The sequence below is a fragment of the Gouania willdenowi genome, chromosome 17 (assembly GCF_900634775.1).
Source record: "Gouania willdenowi chromosome 17, fGouWil2.1, whole genome shotgun sequence".
In the NCBI taxonomy this organism is placed as follows: domain Eukaryota; kingdom Metazoa; phylum Chordata; class Actinopteri; order Blenniiformes; family Gobiesocidae; genus Gouania; species Gouania willdenowi.
The window spans coordinates 32,280,640-32,300,836 of NC_041060.1; the positions used below are offsets into that span (position 1 = coordinate 32,280,640).

Sequence of the window (20,197 nt, forward strand, 5' to 3'; positions counted from 1 at the left end):
TTTATACAAATAAAGTAGATTTGAATTGAATTAACACTTGCCAACAGAAACATATGAAATTGTCATTGGTGGTCTGGATTTGCAACGTGCCTACCCAACCCTAGTGGTCACGGCATGTCACTGTGTAATATATATGAAAAACACGATTGCCCGTAGAGGTGTGTGAGTTTATTAAAATCATCAAGACCTAAAATAGTTTGTCAGTTAAACACAACAGTAAAGCTGTTATCATCCATCCGACTGTTTTATTCAAACTTTAAGGAAACAGTTAAATCTTAAACAGCAGCACTTACAATAATAAAGAGTCATGTACAGTAAATGTATAATAAATAAATACGTTTAAAGAAACAAACAAGCAGCGATGAGATCTGAAGAACAATAACAAGTAATATCGTGACTCAATAGTGTGATCTGTGAAAACAAAGAGCCCTGGCATAATGCAAGGTGGTTGATCATTATCTTTATTACAAAGGACAGAATGTTACGGTGATAAAGGCCTCAATAAAAAATGGTGCGATTAACAGTCCTGCCACATCAGTGACACACTCAGAACCAATAACAATCAACAAGAGCCAGACAGGGCAGGATGTGTCAAGTGAGTAAAGCTCCAATGGTTGCTACGACAACACATCCCGTAAATAACTTTAGAAAACACTTTAAAAGGTCAGATGAGCAGAAAAAGCTCAACGTGGAAAAATGGATATGTTTAAATCTATATATATATTGGCTTTGGATATGAAATAATGTATGTTGTACACTACTGGTCAAAAGTTTTAGAACACCAGGGGACAGGTGACCTGGTGTGCGCGGGGCGGTGTCCAGCGCCAGGCAGAAGGCAGTCAGCGGAGGGGGCCGGGTTTCAGCAGCGTCTTTTTAGCTTCCTCAGAAGCAGTTTTAAACTTTTTGCTTGCCTTGGTCATGACCAGGAGTCGAACAGGCGGAAAAATACTAACAAAGACCTTAGCCCAGTGAGTATACAGTATCTGAGCCTGTGGTCACGTGACTGCCGTAAAGTGATACGTTCTCCAGGTCACATGACCTGGCCAAAGGAGGTCCGTCTCTCTAAACTTACATGGGTGGTATTTCAAGAGCAAAGCTCCGCTCGGAGCATTGATACTGTCAAGCGCTGAGGAATCATTTAAAATAACTCATAAAAATGGTCAACTCTTTAGGTCAAAAAGTCTGCGGTGGGCCTTCAAAGTAAGGCTGGAACAAAGAAACAAAACAAAAAAAAAAACTTTAGCTTTGCTTCAAAATAATTTGGCCCTCAGAGAGTTATAAAATTCTACGCGCCAGTGGCTCTCGCTCGCGTGCCACGCAATCTCCCTACTCTGTGAAAAATTCCTGGTGATAATCCCGCGACAGTCATATAAATAGCAGTGTGTTTGCAAGCGAGGTTAAAAAACAACACATTAACACTGCAGTTGGGCATCCACAACGTGACATCACAACAGTTGATCCAACAAATCATAGTATAACAAAGAGAAGGCAGGAGCTGGCTTCTGTGCATTGGTGTTTTGTTTATATGGCTCCTGCTTATTGAGACGCAATGGTATGGTTTGTAACAGATGATCAGTTGTGATTGTTTTCATATGTAAAACACTGGTTGAAAAACGGTGCAAAGCCTCACTTCATTGTTTGACCAAACCCAACAACTTTTGGTTCAGTTTTTGGTTTGGAATTAAGAGTGGGAGAGGCATGGAGAATTTGGGGGTCACCAGTAAAAAGAGCGAGACAGAAAGTTAGCCGCAGTTCCGAGCCAGCTGGAGCCGTCCTGTCCTGATCCCATCCGACTCACTGCCTTGTCTGGCTCCTGAGATGGACTCTCGTCCTCTGGTAGGTAGTCCGGCAGGTCTAAGTTCTGCTCCACCTGGACCGCTCCATCTTCAGGGAATGGATATAGAATCTGTGAAAACAGGAATAAAAGCAACACGCGCAGACACACACACACACGTCATTGAATGCTTAAAGATCATTTCCTTTTTCTGTACTTGGATCCAACATAAATATGCTTAAAGGGAAGTATTATGAACAAAATCACTTTATAATGGTTTTGCTACAGTGATATACATCCCTTTAGCCTTATTCAGAGGACCAAAGGTGAAAAAGTTGTTATTCCACATTTTGAAAAAAGTCAGCTCCAAACAGGTGAGGTGGAGGTAAAACAAACATAGTGAGGGCAGGTTAATATCACAGTTAATATCTTTATGATCAGTTTAAAGGTTAGCGTGAGCGCTCACAATCAGTTCCATTTTTAGTAGCCGTTATATCGCCTTTATGGGATGATCTGAAGTGTTTGTGACCCAATGCGACGCAGTGGTAGAACAAAATAATGAACTATCGTCTTAAATGGACTATTTCTGTGATCAGATGAGGTGAGGAGGACAAGAAAGGGACGTAGCAGCTAGGGATGGGAATCGAAAACCGGTTCTTTCTGAGAACCGGCTCCCAGTAATCCAATTCCAAGGAATAGTTTGTTTGCTTGCCTGATGATTCCGCTTATCGGTTCCTCTCGCAAATACGTAACAATAAACTCCTCCAGGTCCTCTATATTGTGTTTATGCTAGCATCAAGTGAAGCTCCTTCCACCATATAGTTGTTTGCTGTCAATTGCGGAGAATCCACCTCCTCAACCCACAGCTGTGCTGTCCTCCGTGCTGTGTTTGTAGCATCTCTGTTGCTACGCTAGTCACTTCTGGGTTCTGTACACTCGCACTAAAGTTCAACAAACTTCAGCAAGAACACACACCTCGTCACCAGTTTATGTCCTCATAACAAGTAATCAGACACGGGAGACGGACTGGTACTGATCGTTGTCTTTCGTTTGCTCTTTCGCACACGCACACGGCTGATGTCACATCTAACAACGGGGATGGCGTCGCTGAAGGTCCATTTATAGAAATGTAAACAAAGGCTAAACTAAAGTTTTATCGTTTAAATACATAACAATAAGTGCAGCTGTTCTTTTGGTTAATATGTTCTTTTTTACAGAATAATTATTTGTTTTATGTCTGAATTAGTTTGGATCAAGTTGTTCAAGTTCAAAAGGAACACTGTAAATATTCTCAAATGTCTGTAGCCAAAATGTGTCATATATTGTATTAATAATAATAATAATAATAATAATTAATTAATTTTATACAGTGCTTTTGTATATATTATTATCCAGTGAAAACAATCAATACCTGGTGGATTAAAAGAGAGTTGATATCCCTGCAGGAAATTAAAGAGACAAAGATAATATAATAAAGAGTGAAAGCAAACAAATCCATTTGTATTATTTAATTCCCTCACCCATTGAGAATCGATAAGGAATCGAATCGATAAGCAGTATCGATAATTGCTAAATACTTGTCAATTCCCATCCCAAGTAGCAGCTCATGTGAGAGTTCGAAACAGCTGACTGTTGAAAAGATTACTTACCTGCGGCGCAGCGCGAACGTTCACAGCACTTTAGTAGCTGTTATACCGCCATGCATCATGCAAGTTCGGCATCTGACTTCATTCGCGAAAACGCCATGAGAAGCCAGAACTACATTAGAGACAGTCCAAGGTGGTCTAGGAAGACTATACTGTCCAGTAACAGTAGAAGAGTGTTTAAAGGCTGTGTTAATAAGAAAAAAATATCCCAAAACTAAGAAGCAGTGGGGATACTCAATGCTCAACAGCATACCCTCAGTCAGCTGACCTCCTGCAAACACTTCTGCTGCGGTTCAGTCTCCATCTGGCATTTCTTTTGAGGTGGAAACAAGTAATGTGTAATGGGGCTTCTTTGACATTTTGACCATCATTCTAAAAACACAGCTCATACTGAATAGCTATGGTCGGTGTTTTGTAGCTCAAAATAAAATAACCCTAAATCCAGTGTCTATTATTTAGAAGGTTGTATTTGTGTACTTAACATCAAACAGAGGGCTACAAGAATAATTCAAATCCAAAAGGTCTAGTTAGTATTACTAATGGATAGACTGCTCTTATATGAAATGTTTAAATGGCTCAGTCTACACTTTGCTCTGGAATCATACATAACATCAAAATGTGTCCAAATTGTTCTTAGTTTTCTTTCACTCTTTTCCATCACTTCCCTTCTGTGTGCTGCTAGGGGTGGGACAAGATCTTGCAATATTAAGATGTGTGGAGATTTGTATCGCGTAGGTGTTCATTTCCCTTTAGATCTGACATGTTGACCGTCTACCCTTCGTTGTTCTTCTTCTAGTCGATAGATGCAGCAGAGGCATGTTGCTGCCCCCACAGGTCAGCAAAGAAAGTGTGTGTGTGGACCATAGACACTATGGTGTTGTAGAGTACTCTATGGATGAATGTGAATGAATGTTTGTAAAAGGATGTCATGATGATGATGTTGATGATAAGCATACGTTAGCTGTGATGTTCTAGTTTATTAGTCATTTTGGAAATGGAACTTTAAGATGTTGTACTTTAAAAATTATAAGTCTTATCGTATCATATCGTAAACTCTTTGTATCGAATCATTACATAACCAAACCGCTAGAGTGGACATGGGCTCATCTGTAAATGGTCGCATTTTCTGGTTCAATAAACATGAAGAGATTCAAATTCTGATGTAGCTGGTTATGATTTACAGTCCACATAAACAGGACTGAATCATAACATAACCTAACCACTGGAGCGGACATGGGCTCATCTGTGAACGGTCGAGTTTACAGACCTTTGAGTCGCTGTTAGCTTACCAATAAATGGAAAGAGATTTGTCACTTTTACAATAAGTGTTGACTAGGCCACTGATAGTGAGGTCCAAGGCCAAGACAGGCTGACTTGATAATACTGTATCATGTTTTGCTGCAGTCAGTGCCTTCTCCTCTCCCTTCTCTGTCGGCTCTATTTCTTCTGTCGTGAAGCTGATGATGGCAATTCCTGATCTGTGGTTCACGGCTCAACTAGTCTGAGACACTCTGATGTTCTATCTCTCTATCCTGTTCTGTTGGTCCTTCTGTTCACTAACCCCAACCAGTCACCGCAGATGGCTGCCACCTCTGAACCTGGTTCTGCTGGAGATTTCTTCCCACCGTCGCTAAATGCTTGTTCATGTGGATCTTGTTGGGTTTTTATCTTTCTTATTATGAATTTTATATTTTGATAAGCACATTGAGATGACTTTGTTGTAATTTGCGCTATACAAATAAAGTTGAATTTTACACACACACACGCACACGCGCTAATCGTCTGTATTAAATAAATAGTGCTGCTGATGTATGTGTTTCAACAACATTGGGGGCCCCTACACTCAACAGCGCTAGCGAGAACCCTGGTAATAATTCCTGTATACAAACAGTGATAATATAATCTTTTTATTAAAACAACAGCAATATCTGGTTAAATTTCTGTTTTGTTAATAAATATTTTGGGAAATGTACAAATGTAAATACTTGCCTCGTCTCCATTTTCTGCTTTCACTACTTGCTGAGCCTTCATCACTTGGGTCGAAGCAATTGCAGAGGCAAGAGCCTAAATACAAAAATACTTTATTATTTCCTCTCATCATTGCTGTGGTGCTTCTACATTTATATAAAACCTTCCTGTCACCATAGTTTAACAAATAAACACAAATAAACACGATGCTGGAGCTCTCAGTCTGCTTGTGGCTTTTTAATAAATTCTAAATGTATACGAATTTTGGCACCAGAATGTATACAGTAGAATTTCAGGTTAAGGTTTTAAATGTAGCTCAACCACAAACTAAAGGATTACAAATCAATAAATCACATCAATAATGGAAAACTAAACTAAAATAAGGTGATCATACATACGGTTTTTTAATTGATAAAACTATTTTCGAAGGAAAACAGTACATTCAAAGCAATAATCATCAAAGCCTTCTCATTCCAATGTGATCACAGAGCTAATGATAAACGTTAGGATAAAGACTGCAGAAGAAATGTAATGCTGACTATATTAGAAATGTTGCACAAAGCTTTACCTCGGCCTTCAGGTCTGAGCGGATGCGAACGATGCATCTTTTGACGGCCATCTGGAAAGTGAAGCTGATCACTCCTCTAATCTTTAAGAGAGCTTCCTCACACAGACTCCTCCGACTCTAGCCGGGAGAAATCAGCATAAATTAGAAAAAAAACACCTGAACTGTCTACATTTAAAAACAAACAAACAAAAAATAACTATAACTAGACCTTTTTTCCCAACAACCCAACACTTCATCAGTGATGCACTTCCTGCTGCTAATCCATGCAGTGTAATCAAATGCCCACTCACCCAACTCTAAGGGTCCTGTTTTTAAGCCCTAAAGCATTCCCATCAATGGATGACTAAGGCCTCCGATTTTCCGTGATAGTGGAAAACGGAAAATCAAAAAATGTAGAATTTTAACTTAACGGACCTCACCTGGAAGTGATTGACGGCAATGGCTGCTGTGTTGAAAGCTGCACATTTCTCTGCAGCGCGTGTGTGAGAGAGAACCAATGGAGGAGATTAGAGTCTCACACACGCACGCGCACACACACACACGTCGATCAGGTGGGCTTCACTATTGATCACCGTCTACGTGACATGCGTGCAGGTATGTGAGTGTTGAGTGAATAACGAACCACCATTTAGTCCGGTTACAGTCTGTGTCACGACACCCGTCCATAGGGTGGTAGTGACTGTAGTGTTACGCTCTGAGTCAGATCTAAGTGTTTACATGTTACGCCCCCCCCCCCCCCCCCCCCCCCCCCACACACACACACACACACACACAAAACAAAGACAACAACAAAAATATGAAAATGACTCAAACTACACAAAACTAAATATTTATACAAAAAATACACAAAAGACAACAGAAATGCAAAAAACTACACTAAAAAAAAATGACTCCAGAATCACACTACAAATGCAACAAAAAACAATAATTATATAAAAAATTCATAAATGACGTAAAACAAAAAAAACTACAAAAATATACAAAAAGGCTCCAAAAACACACAAAATGACTCCATAAAACATATATTACAGAAAAATACACCAAATGACAACAAAAATATAAAAATGACTTAAAACACACTAAACTAAATATCTATACAAAAAAATACACTAAAATGACAACAGAAATGCACAAAAATGCACTAAAAAAGGCACAAAAATACACAAAAAGACTCCAGAATCACACTACAATGGCAACAAAACACTATAATTATACAAAAAATGCACAAAAATACAACGTTGTTTATTAATGTATTATAGTTACTGGATTGTCATTATGTTTTGTTATTGCTAATATTATTATTGTTTAATTTTACTACTACTGTATGTTATTGCCATTATATTCTCATATTCTTTTTTATAATTTTATATTATAGTTAATAGTATTTTCATTGTATTATTAGTATTGCTATATCATCATTATATTATTTTATTATTATTTAATATTGTTTATTAATATTAGTTTTTTTCATCAAATTATAGTTACTGGATTCTTATTTTTAACTTCTTTAGAAATTATGTTTCAAAACGTTTATTTTGATTTTGAAATCAACACAAATTAGACCAAACGAGACATGAGAGAGAGGAGCGTCTAGAATAGATAGAATAGTACGTAGTGTGCTATTACTACTAAGAACCAACCCACTAACACTCTAACCTCTAACATGGTGTGATGGTGGGAATCCAGCTGCAAAAGGACTCACTCAGTGTTTTCCTGTGTGCCAGTCCCAAGCCTGGATAAATGGAAATGATATGTGATTAAAGGAACCAGAGGTGGAATCTACTGGTGCTCCTCGTTTTTTGTGATCAACTTCCGTGTGTGTTAACGGCTGCCGTTAGCGGCTAGCAGTATTATAATGTGCACAAAAAATATTTTAACTGCCCTCAAAAAAGCTGTAGTTGTTTTTGCAAAAGTGTCAAATGGTAGAAGTTCTAACGTCTATTGTTCCTCATTCTAGCCTCACAGAAGATAGTCACCAGATTATCTGGATACTATTTGGGCCGTGACACTGTTCGGTAAAGTTGGCAAATACTCACAGATTCAGACTTCTAGCATCAATAACTATTTAACGAGACACAAATTACACCTCTTTACCATCAGTGTGAGGCGGACAACATGCTACAAGATCATTTTATCAGTTTATCAAACGTAGCAAAGTTAAAGTCCACCCATTCTTTTAAAAAAGAAGAACACTGCTTGCCTGGTTTTTGATTTTTCTGTATTTCTGTTTTGGTTTTAAATAAGTAAAACGAAATAACCACATCATTCATTTGATATTTTGATTCGGTTTTAAAACGGAATAACCAAAGAACCAAGGGTACACAGATTACTAAACCCTCACTGACATGTTTTGAGAAAATATCACACATTTCCATGATTTTTTTTGCCATAACATGGGTGGTCTATGGTTAACTTTAGCAAGGGTAGCAGACAGTTGATATAGAAGAAGTTTTTTATTAACCTCATTTAGCATGTTTGGCACCATTTTGAAACGTTTAATAGCCTGTAATGACATTTGATTAGAGAAAGTCGATGAAGCGGAAACAAAACAAAAATGTGTGATCTGACACAGAGATGACACGTGTGCACTCTAAGAAGAAGAACTTAAACAGAACTTCAGAGGCTCTAGATCAGTGGTTCTCTACTCTTACTTTTGAATCCAAGTACCCCCTTATGTCCGACTACAACATTTTGCTCAGTATTCTGTGAAAAAACAACTATAGAACACAATGATGGAATGAATGAGTGATAACACACATTTTAAAGAATCTCATTTTATAAATAAGTGGAACGAAACAGTTTAGTGCCTCCTGAATAGATATATTTCTATAGTTTTTATTATTTATGATCATCTCCCTCCTGATGTGGGAACAAGACTGATCCTGTTTTTTTATTTAATTTTGTGTGTTTTGTTGTTGTTTTTCTGTTCCTTTTATTGTTCAGTATATTTTCTCTTATTGTTGTTGTTTTTGTGTTGGTGATATTTCATTTATTCTCTTTCAGTGTGTGTGTTTTTGGTTGTCATTTGGTTGTTTCTTATGTTGTTTTGTATGCTTCTCTGTTATTTTTTGTGTATTTTGTAATGATCTTGTGAGTTTTTCTCTCATTTAGTGTGTCTTTGGTGTCATTTTTTGTATTTTGTTGTTGTTTGCCTGTTCTTTTTATTATTCGGTATATTTTTCTCTTATTTCGTGTGTTTTTCTTGTCTTTTATGAGTTGCTGGTAATATTTAATATGATTATAATTTTTAACTGAAAAAATAAACATTGTAAAACCCCAATATTAATGTTTTTATTTGTTAATTTTCCTATTTGAGAAACACTGCTCTAGATAACATCTAGTCTAGTGTATTATAAGATAATATTATTTCACCCATAAAAGGGGAACTTTAGTTGTTACAGCAACAATAAATATACAGGAGTTAGATATAAAGAAAAAGCTCTATTATCTTAGAGTTAATCAGGAATACATTACGAAATGAGGAAAGGCCCCAGCACTGGGGCTTCCAGCTTACTGAGTCATCCAGTCCATCAATTTGGAGAGTGATCGTCTTGGCTCTCTTATTAGTTGAGCCCAAGAAGAACTGGGCCCTCCGGCGGTTACGAACAGTCTCCTCTGCTGACCCAGAGTCAGCAGCGTTTATCACCTGAAGAAGCTCGTAGATCTCTGACGCCAACAGCTTTGTCTCCCCAGGAGTTGTTGACCTGGTGACCAGAAGGAAAAGGAAGCAGAGATACTTTTTAGAATAGCTTTGGTTTGATCTTGATAGCTTGTTCAAAAAGTGAATTACACTTTACTTTATAACAGGGTTGGGGTCAATTACCCTTTTTTAGTTACAATGTTTTCAATTACCCATGTTCAATTACAATTCAATTATGATTACAGTTACCATTTTGCATTTTTTCCAATTACAATTATTTTCATCCTCAGAAAGTCAATTACAAGTTTGTTCTTAATTACTAAAGTTAAATTACATTTAATCACAATTACTGAGTCTGAAATAAATAACCTAATAAAAGTGTTAGCATCTCTTATGATAAAGGGTCCTAAATCAGCTGTAAAATACACTAAAAACAAATATCTATCATCTAATTTATTTCCTATCTATTGGTTGCCTTGTTAGGCTTCATAATCAATGAAAATATAGGTTAAAATATTTTTGGTGTGGGCGTCTGAGCTTCTTTTGTGTCAGTTTACCCCTTAATTTCAATTTGATTTTAATGATAAAATGTGGGAACGCTTGAACATATTTGAATAATTGTTAACTACATATGTGTAAAACTGTACATAGAACTGTAACATGGTCCCCAGTTTAGTTTTAAATTATAATTAAACATTTTTATAGAATTTTCATGCCAATTACAATTACGAAGTCAATTATCTAAACTCAATTACAATTTAATTACGGTTACCACAGCAACAGATTTTAAAAATTACGATTACAATTCTGATTACGCCATCATTGTAATGAATTATCAATTATGTGATTACAATTATAATTGACCCCAACCCTGCTTCATAACATAAGTGCTGTTCATATTGCACTCCTTTATCTGTAATGTTACATTTCTATCCTCACCTCACATGAATCATGAAAAAACTAATGACCTAGAAACTTTCCTAAATCTGATTTTAAGATTAAAAAAAAAAATCTAAACTATTCTTTGTACTTGTATCACAACAAATAAATAGATAGTGTGTTTACATGAGCATTGAACTCACTTCTGCACCACATTCTGAAGGCTCAGCATCATCCCAAGCTCCTCCTTTAGCTTCTCTCGGTTTGCTCGGCATTCTGCCAAGTACCTTATAGCCTGTAATGATATTTATTCAACAAATCAAATGAGGGCTGCGTCTGAATAGTCCCTCCTATCTCCTTTCCTATCCACTATTCTTTAACCCTATGGATGACATTACAGGGTTAAGGAAAAGTATTAGGAGAGGAGTTAGGAAAAGGCCATCACATTGTTTTGACAATGAGACACACTTTCATTAAATGACGTAATAAATCGACAGCGGCAAAGGTTAGTGACGTCTGCCGTGGTGAAAAAACGAAAATGGAAAAAAGCACATTTCTACCACTTTCCCCTGATATAATCTAAAAAATCACAAGGTTTGAATGTAAATCAAAATAAAAGAGGCTACGAGGAACAAAAGGTAAACTAAAAGAACATCACATTGAGAATGGTTGCTCACGCTTACCTTCTACTCAAAAATATGAATTATGTTGAATAAATGTGTCTGATCCCTTTTTCTTGAACCACACAGTGCTCTGTTTTATGTCAGTTATAATCTGATTGTATGGTTTACAAATAAGATATTGGTTTTAGATTATCTAAAGTTGTTCCAGTCATATTATTGCAATGATAATTTACATAATCTGTGTGAGTTTCCGTGAAGGCTTGGATGTGTGCATCCTTTAAATGTTGTCACCGCAAGGAATTGTGGGTCAGCATTATCTTGTCTCCTTTGGTAAATGATGCATCAGTGATTCCAAGGCTAAAGGAGGTTATAAAGGAAGCACTGAGCCTCCTTTCCTCAGCTTAAAGAGAATTGGAATGCCTCTTATCGTGGCCACCACTTAAACACTTCCGGGATCAAGGAAAAGTGGATAGGAAAGGAAATAGGAGGGACTTTTCGGACACAGCCAGGGTTTTTCAAACAATGGCATTAAATGTCAGGATGCAGCTCACCAACAAAGCAGAGTAGACCACCTGAGGGTTGGGGTGGTCCAGAAACAGGATGAGTCCTGGCAGGCAGCCCTGATCCTGGACAATGGCTGTGCGGTTCATAGGATCGGCAGCAAGATCCCTGAGTTGGTTGACCACGACGAGAGCATCAGGCTCGGCGCTCATGATGGCAGACTGTCACTCACCCATGCAACACATCAACTGTGGACAATGGTGAAAAAAGCTCATTGTTTTTCATGTGGCCCTGCTGGAACGGTCTCAAATTGCTTTTTTATTTTAAAGCAGAGGTGGTAAAAGTACTAGTCTTCAGTACTGAAGTAAAAGTGTATATATATATAGAGTCAAGCCCAAAATTATTCATACCCCTGGCATATTTTGACTTAGTTACTTTTATTCAACCAGCAAGTTTTTTCTTGATTGAAAATGACACAGGTGTCTCCCAGAAGATAATAAGACAATGTACAAGAGACCCTTATCAATAATTAATAGAAAAGCCTATATTGGCTATTACAGCAATCAAACGCTTCTTACAATTGTTGAGCAGCTTTTTGCTGGTGTCCACTGGTTTTTTTTGCCCATTCATCTTTAGTGATGAGTTCCAACTCTTTCAGGTTGGAGGGTCTCCTTGCCTGATCTTCAGCACCTGCCACAGATTTTCAATTGGATTCAAGTCAGGACTCTGGCTGGGCCACTGCAACACATTGATGTTTTTGTCTGCTAACCATTTCTTCACCACTCGCTGTATGTTTTGGGTCATTGTCATGCTGAAATGTCCACTGGTGCCCAAGGCCAAATTTCTGCAGAGAGCTGCTGTTTTACACCTGTTGAGTTGATTAAACAGCTATTTCCAATGAATCAGGGTAATTAGGATGCTTTAGAACAGCTTGGACTGCTTGGAATGGTGTAGAACTTTGGATTTTCTCATACACTGACAATTTGCAAAGGGTATGAATAATTTTGGACATGCCACTTTTTGTTCAAATGTAAATAAAAGCTAGGATTTTTTTTCAAAATCAAAGTCTGTAAAGGATTTTGACAAAGGATTAGTCAAAAAGTACACAGTAAAACTACTAAATATTATGCATGCACGTAGTCTAGGACGTACTAAGTTCAGTGAAATATGAATCATGGACTACTTATAGAAAGTCAAAATATGCCAGGGGTATGAATAATTTTGGGCTTGACTGTATATATATATATATATATATATATATATATATAGGTTATAACCCAATATCCCAACAATTTTTAGGGTTAGGGACGAGTTAGGGTTAGGTTTAGGATAAGGGCTAGTCTTAAGGTGCGTTCACACCGAAACGACCGCAGCGCTGCAGTAGCTTCCATCGCCCCTGATGAGTCGCTTGCACATAGTGGTGCTTTTTGGTCACTCCATCACTTCATTGCTCCAGTGACGCAATCACCAGTGAACAATGCATGTGTGTGTGTGTATGTGTGTGGGTGTTGAGCCGGTGACAGGGTAGAGAGAAAGAGAGAGAGGGTTGATCACTTATTTTCCTTCTTGTTCCACTTTTACGGTTTAAATGATCAACTTACGGAGATATTAAATGTTGAGTTCACTCAGAATGTGTTATGATCAGTAGTTACTGTGGTTTTCAAGAAGTTAAATGCTTTAATTTTGCCCCAATAAATTGAGGAAGCTGTACAGCCTCCGCTGCAGCCGTCCGCTCTACACACAGTGAAGGACGAGTCGCTTAAGTCGCTTAAAAAGTTCAGATTTTTCAAATTACACATCACGTCACTTTAGGGGGGATTACTTGAGGTCGCGTCAATTACATTGATTTTAATGTAATCGAGTTGCTTCAGTCGCGTTCGGCGTGAACGCCCCTTTAGTCACGCAACCTAAACTGGCCAATGATTGACCTATCACGTGACCTAAACTGGCCAAATAGGGGCGCTGCGTACGGATAGAATGACGGTATATTGATAATACGTACGGATAGCCACTACCAATAAAAAATGAGTCTGGTAAAAGTAAAAGTATTGAAGTAAAAAAGTACATGCTACTAAATATACTTTAGTAAAAAAGTAAAAAGTAAAATAAATTTCCCTTCAATAATACGACTGGGTTTTTAAACCAGCAAATTCCATATCTTTTATTTTTATAAGAACTCGTAGAATACTGGCATACTGGTTATATATGTTACCTTTGAACACCAGGAGAATTTAGCACTCATAATAACTACAATTTGTAACTAAAATGTTTTAAGCAATTCAACCTAGAGCAGCTTTCAAGTTTAACATTTTTAAAAACTTGAAAATGTTAACTATAAAACTTAGGGACCTGCGTAACAAAAAAAAAACCTCAAACTACCTTTTGCGTTTTTTTACGTCATGACGTCATCTAAGAACGTCTTAAAAGTAATGAGTAAGGATGCACCAAGATGAAAATTTGTGGCTGAAGCTGAATAAAATATAAACGCTTGGCCGAATACTGAGTGCGGTAGTTTTCACATTTTTTTTTTTTTTTTTTTTAAATAGTGCATAGATAGCCTAGAATACATTTTTAAACATGTTTTTTTGATTTATTATTACCATCACCAGCCCTCCCTAAGGAAGGGTAAGAAACACTTTATTAAAGGGAGAATATAAAAAGAGAGGGCAGTGTTACACCTGGGTGAGGGGGGGGGAGGGGGAGCAGGAGAGACTAATGGTTGAAAATAGAAGGGTATTTGGGATCAACGTGTCTAAAGTTAAGCCCACTACGAGTTTTATCCCACAGTCCAAGATATGCCAGTGCATCGTAGACTGATGGAAGTGCAAGAACCGCAACTGCAAACCCAAGCGCTGCCCAGGACCCAAAGATACAGCCAGGCTAGCAGAAAGAGCGGGGGCCAGGGATCCCAGGCAACCCCCCATGACCGAGCAGCCCTCCAGACGCCCCCAAGACACCAAGCCGAGAGGCAGCCACTGCCCCCCACAAAAACATGTTTTTTTAAAATATTCCAGTAGCCTTTGGTTTTCAAAAAAGCACAATAAAGTTTTTCATCTATATTAGCCCTTCAAACAAAACAAAACATGCATTCCAAAAAAACCTAAAGTGCATTAAAGTGGATAAACCCACGACAAATTAATTATTTTCCGTTTGGCACAAGTCTGCTTAGCCACAGTAGATAGGCTAATAATAAAATCTGTTTTATTTTTTTCCAAAAATGACTCAGAAAGATCAGGAGAAACTGGTCCATGCTTTTATCTCCAGCAAACTGGACTATTGTAATGGTTTTCTGACAGGAATCCCCCAAAAGAGCATCAAAAAGCTACAACTGGTTCAGAACGCTGCAGCTCGGGTCTTAATCAGAAGAAAGAGGTCAGAATACATTACTCCAGTTTTAAAGTCTTTCCACTGGCTCCCAGTCAGCCTTAGAATAGACTTTATAGTGACTTTAGCAATACCTAACAAAAAAAAAAAAGGTGACCTGGGACGCTCTGTCGGTGCGCCTGGGGGCTGGCGGTGCGGAATGCAGCGTCCCCTCGTTGCCCTGGGCGGCCGATGGTGTGGTCGTTGTCCCTGGGCGGGCTGCTCCTGGTGCTGCTTCTATTCTGGGTCCTTCTGGCCTGGGGTCCGGTTCCTGCTGGCTCTGGGCCCGCCGACTGCCCATTCGGCGCGGCTCTGGCTGTCTGCTGTGCGTGGGCCTTGACCCCTCTGTTGGGGTCTCAGGCGGGGGGCTCTCCGGGCCTTCCCCTTGGGGGGTTGGGTGCGGGAATGGGGGTGTGTGTGGGGGGGGGGGCGTTGGCTGCCTCTCGGCTTGTTGTCTTAGGGGCGTCTGGAGGGCTGCTGACTTGAACTGTGGGATAAAACTCGTAGTGGGCTTAACTTTAGACACGTTGATCCCAAATACCTGTTTTAGGTATTACCACTCACCCCTTCCCTCTGTCCACAGCCAACACCATTATAGCTAAGCCTCACGCCTACAACTTCACATCTCACTCTCACTTTACAATAATCAACTCTTCCCCACCCTTCCATTTTCTACCTTGAATCTCTCCTCCCTGCTCCTGTCCCCCCCACCCCCTCACCCAGGTGTAACACTGCCCTCTCTTTTTATATTCTCCCTTTAATAAAGTGTTTCTTACCCTTCCTTAGGGAAGGCTGGAGATGGTCACAATTATACAATAAAATAAACTATTTTATTTAATTGCAATAACAAAACATGCTTAAAAAGATTACACTTCTTGTAGTGTTGACCTTAGACAGCATGTGCTGACAAAGTAAAAAATTTAAAAAAACTAAAGTTCTGCTGCTGGTGTATAAATGTGTGAATGGGTTTGGTCCAGAAAATGTTAGCTGCAAAGAAGTGGAACAAACTGCCAGCATTTTTAAATTAAAGTTAAAGGCACTTTTTTTCTCTACTGCGTATAATTGAGAGGGAGATTTTTGGTCATGTTGTTGATGTAATGTGTTTGTTGATGATTTTAAATGTTTGTTGTTTGATTTTATTCATTTATTTATATTTCCCCCAACTTTAATTTTCTTACAGATTTTAGGCTGTTGAATGTTTTCTGTCGCACTTTTTGATCATGTAAAGCACATTGAGTTGCCTTGTGTATGAAATGTTCTCTACAAATACATTTGATTTGCCTTGCCTATATATATATATATTAGTGGAGTGTATTGCCAGGCATCTGGTGATATGATTCATATCCCGATGCACAGGTCACGATACGATACATTCCAGTATTAAAGTATAAGGCGATCATTGCGATTCTTTTATATATATATATATATATATATATATATATATATATATATATATATATACAGTATATACAACATAAGAATCAACTAATCTGTAAATATGTACACCTTCATGAGAGCATTATGTATGAAATATATTTTATTGGCATATTTTACACTCAAAAGATTGGCTTTAACATGCCAAGTGCCAACAACTTAAAGGGGACATATCATGGTTTTAAATCCTTCCTTTTTACATATAAATCATACAGTTGTGGTCTATATAAAGCAGAACTGCACTGCTTGGGTCTGAATTCCTCATTATTATAGCTCCACCCCTTTTCTGATGTGCTTCTGAGAACAACTCCTTTTGGTGCGGCCTCTTTAAATGCAAATGAGACACTTCATACCTCGCCCCCTCTCGGTTCAACTCCACCCTGCTCGGTCATTTTTGTAGTTTGATAGAAGAGATACGGCTATGTAGCGGCGCATAAACTTTTTATTCAGAGGTTATTTACAAAATGTCAACAACAGAAGACTTGTCCATCCAGCCTTACATGTTTGAGCCAGAGTCTGACCCAGCGGAGCGAGATGAAAATGAAGATGATGAACCTGCAGAACCCTAACAAGTGAGCTAACACAAGCACCGAGCTAACGCTAGCGCCAAGCTAACGTCACAAAATGCATTTTAATACAGTCTTTTTGGAGACAAAAACGGCAAAATGAACTGACTAATGAAAACTTTAGACTTAAATGAAATCACGTAGGCCATATCATCAAGGATCTAAAACGAGCACACAGCGCTAACATATGAAGTCTGAAGACGGTGCAACTGCTAATGCTAACAAAACAATAACAGGGACGTCTTATCACACTTTTTAGCGTTATTTACAGCTTACCGAAGTGCTATGTTCGTCGTCTCCAAAGATAGAAGGAATTGAACCCTCAATCCTTCTTTATACTGGTGGAGGTTGCTGAAGCAGTCAACCTTGAAGTGCTGCGCGAACACAAAAATGACCTTACCCACAGATGTGGGTACATTTCCATAAAAATAAAACTCAACCAGGCACTTCGAAAAGGTTCTGAGAGACGGTGTAATGAAGCGTGTGGGTTACTACATCCAACAACTGAACATTTTGACTTATCCTCTCGTAACTTCGGCATCCTTGAGCTTGGACTACAAAATCACAGCGAGAAATAAAAATGGCGGATTGCTCGAAGTGTTGGGCCTGGAGTCGATGTACTAATTTGGCAGTTCTGCTGCAAATACTGTGATGTAATAGTTCAAAAAATGTAATAGAGAATAGAAAAATCGAAACAAATTGAAAAATATGAGCAAAACAGAATATAAAGATAACTACGGAGCACCTGAAGAGACTAATTTCATTTTTTCTGTACTTCTAAGCACTCTAAATATACAACAAAATGCATTTAAGGGCTAAAAAAGTAGATTTAGCATGATATGTCCCCTTTAAAATAAAATAAAAAACAATACAATACAATCTGCCTGTGACTTTTAACATGACTTTAGTGCAACTGAATTGAGAAGTACAACAAATACATGCAGAAAGTTAGTATCTTTCTAGATTTGTATGAATTTTTTTTTTCTATATGGATGCATTTTTAATCGATCCGAGAATCACGCGACGCAATATCGCCAAATCGATTTTTTAACACACACACACACATATACATATATATATATATATATATATATATATACATATATATATATATACATATATATATATATATACATATATATATATATATATATACATATATATATATATATATACATATATATATATATATATATATACATATATATATATATATATATACATATATATATATATATGTTGCCTAGCCACAGTTCATGGTTTTTGTGTGTTCTGTTAACAGAACCCAAGTTCTTTGAACTTCCTCCTGCTCCTTTTGAGCACAATTGTTTTAGTTTTGTTATTATGTCAAATAAGTTTGTAATATGCTGCTCAAATAAATAAGCAAATGAAAAAAAAAAAATCGTGTGCAACTAACAAACGTGTATTTTCCTGTCATATCAACACATAATAAACACTATGAGGTGACAAAAGTGACGCTGAAAGAAACAACAATGTTAACGCTAACCTCTGACGGTCCCCGGCACGAGCTGCTGACGTCGGCTGGCCAATCAGCGTCTCTCCATCCTCCCACACCGGAAACGGCATCAACCTCGTCGCGTTGGCAGTTGAACAGCTTCTCTCTTTTCTGCTCTGTCACATTAAGCACCTCACCGTGTCAAGCACTCAACTCTTTGTGACACACACGCAACACGGCAACGTATCAACATCAGTGAGTGTGATTGGACGATGAATACCCATGTGACTGTTTCTTCTTCTTCCTTTTTTAATGGCGGATGGCAACCATAGTTAAGGTGCATTACCGTCACCTACTATACAGGAGTGTGAAACCATATGGGGTGCTGCCAAGTGTAAAAATGTTATATCTAAATGTTAATTCTATACCTAAATTTTAAATCTAAATCTAAATGTTATATGTTATATCTAAATGTTAAATCTAAGTCTAAATGTTAAATCTGTAGTGTTATCCAGAATGTTGTTACATGTGTTACCACTTGGGGCAGACCATGCATAGAGTGTGAGTGTGTACTGCATGAAAGGACAGGAGTGAAGAAGGTATGTGTGGCAGCCATCATAATAAAGAGGCTCCGTGTTCACCCAAAGCAGCGGTCTTTATTTGTAAAAGAACCCAACACAACAAAATCTTATATATAAATGTTAAATCTAAATGTTAAATGTTCAATCTAAATCTAAATGTTAAATCTAAATGTTTAAGTCTAAATCTAAATGTTTAAGTCTAAATCTAAATATTATATATCATATCTAAATGCTTAATCTTATATCTAAATGTTAAATGTTAAATCTAAATGTTAAATGTGTTGGGAGTTTACTGTGAAGTGCAGCTCTTACACCTGCCATGACCGCTCAATCTCTGCCGCACAGAGAGAACCAGCCATACATATCACCCAGGCAAGCATCGGTGAAGAGGTGGGTGGGAGCGGTTTTGTGTGTCTCTGCTTGTGGGTTGAGGTTACAAGGGACGGGGTCAATTAGTATATGTGCGAAACATTTAAGTTCAACATTTAGATTTAGATTTACCATTTAACATTTAGATTTAGATTTAAGATTTAGATTTAACATTTAGATTTAACATTTAGATATAATATGGGTCCCCCCAGAACAGCTGGAGGAGGTGTGCATGGATCGGGAGGTCTGGGCATCTCTGCTGAGACTGCTGCCTCCACGACCCGGCCCCGGATAAAAGCAGAAGAAGATGGATGGATATAATATTAAGCATTTAGGTATGATATATAACATTTAGATTTAGATCTAAACATTTAGATTTAACATTTAGATTTAACATTTAGATTTAACATTTATATATATAAGATTTAACATTTAGATATAACATATAACATTTAGATTTCGATTTAAAATTTAGATATAGATTTAACATTTAGATATAACATATACCATTTAGATTTAATGCTTTTTTTTACCTCTATATATGTGGTAAATGTTGTGTTAAATGTAGGATAATGTGCTAAATATGAGAAAAGTGAGATAAATAATGAAAATGTGTTAGCTAAAACTTTTATACTAAATGTTTACGTTTGGCACCCCATAGAACCAGAGCTTCTGGGCTACATATTTCTAAATTCTCTTATACAATCCGGTTTCTCTTAACAACTCAAACAAGGCTTTACATGTATTCCTGTCATTATTAAGAATGTTTTTAAGTGTAAATTTCATCACTCCACTTCTCCAAAGCTCTTTCTCTACTGATTTTTATAGC

General features: G+C 37.7%; 1 protein-coding gene across 1 annotated transcript; it reads right to left on the reverse strand.

Annotated features, from left to right (window-relative positions):
- Nucleotides 1-23: 23 nt before the first annotated feature.
- LOC114479038 (armadillo repeat-containing protein 1-like) lies at nt 24-18,674 on the reverse strand. The gene is made up of 7 exons (XM_028472463.1): nt 18,470-18,674; nt 11,650-11,847; nt 10,679-10,770; nt 9,471-9,660; nt 5,957-6,073; nt 5,410-5,484; nt 24-1,906 (listed from the first exon to the last, which is right to left on the reverse strand). The coding sequence occupies exons 2-7, from the start codon at nt 11,809-11,811 to the stop codon at nt 1,715-1,717; spliced, it is 828 nt and encodes a 275-aa protein (XP_028328264.1). The 5' UTR covers nt 11,812-11,847; nt 18,470-18,674; the 3' UTR covers nt 24-1,714.
- Nucleotides 18,675-20,197: the final 1,523 nt, after the last annotated feature.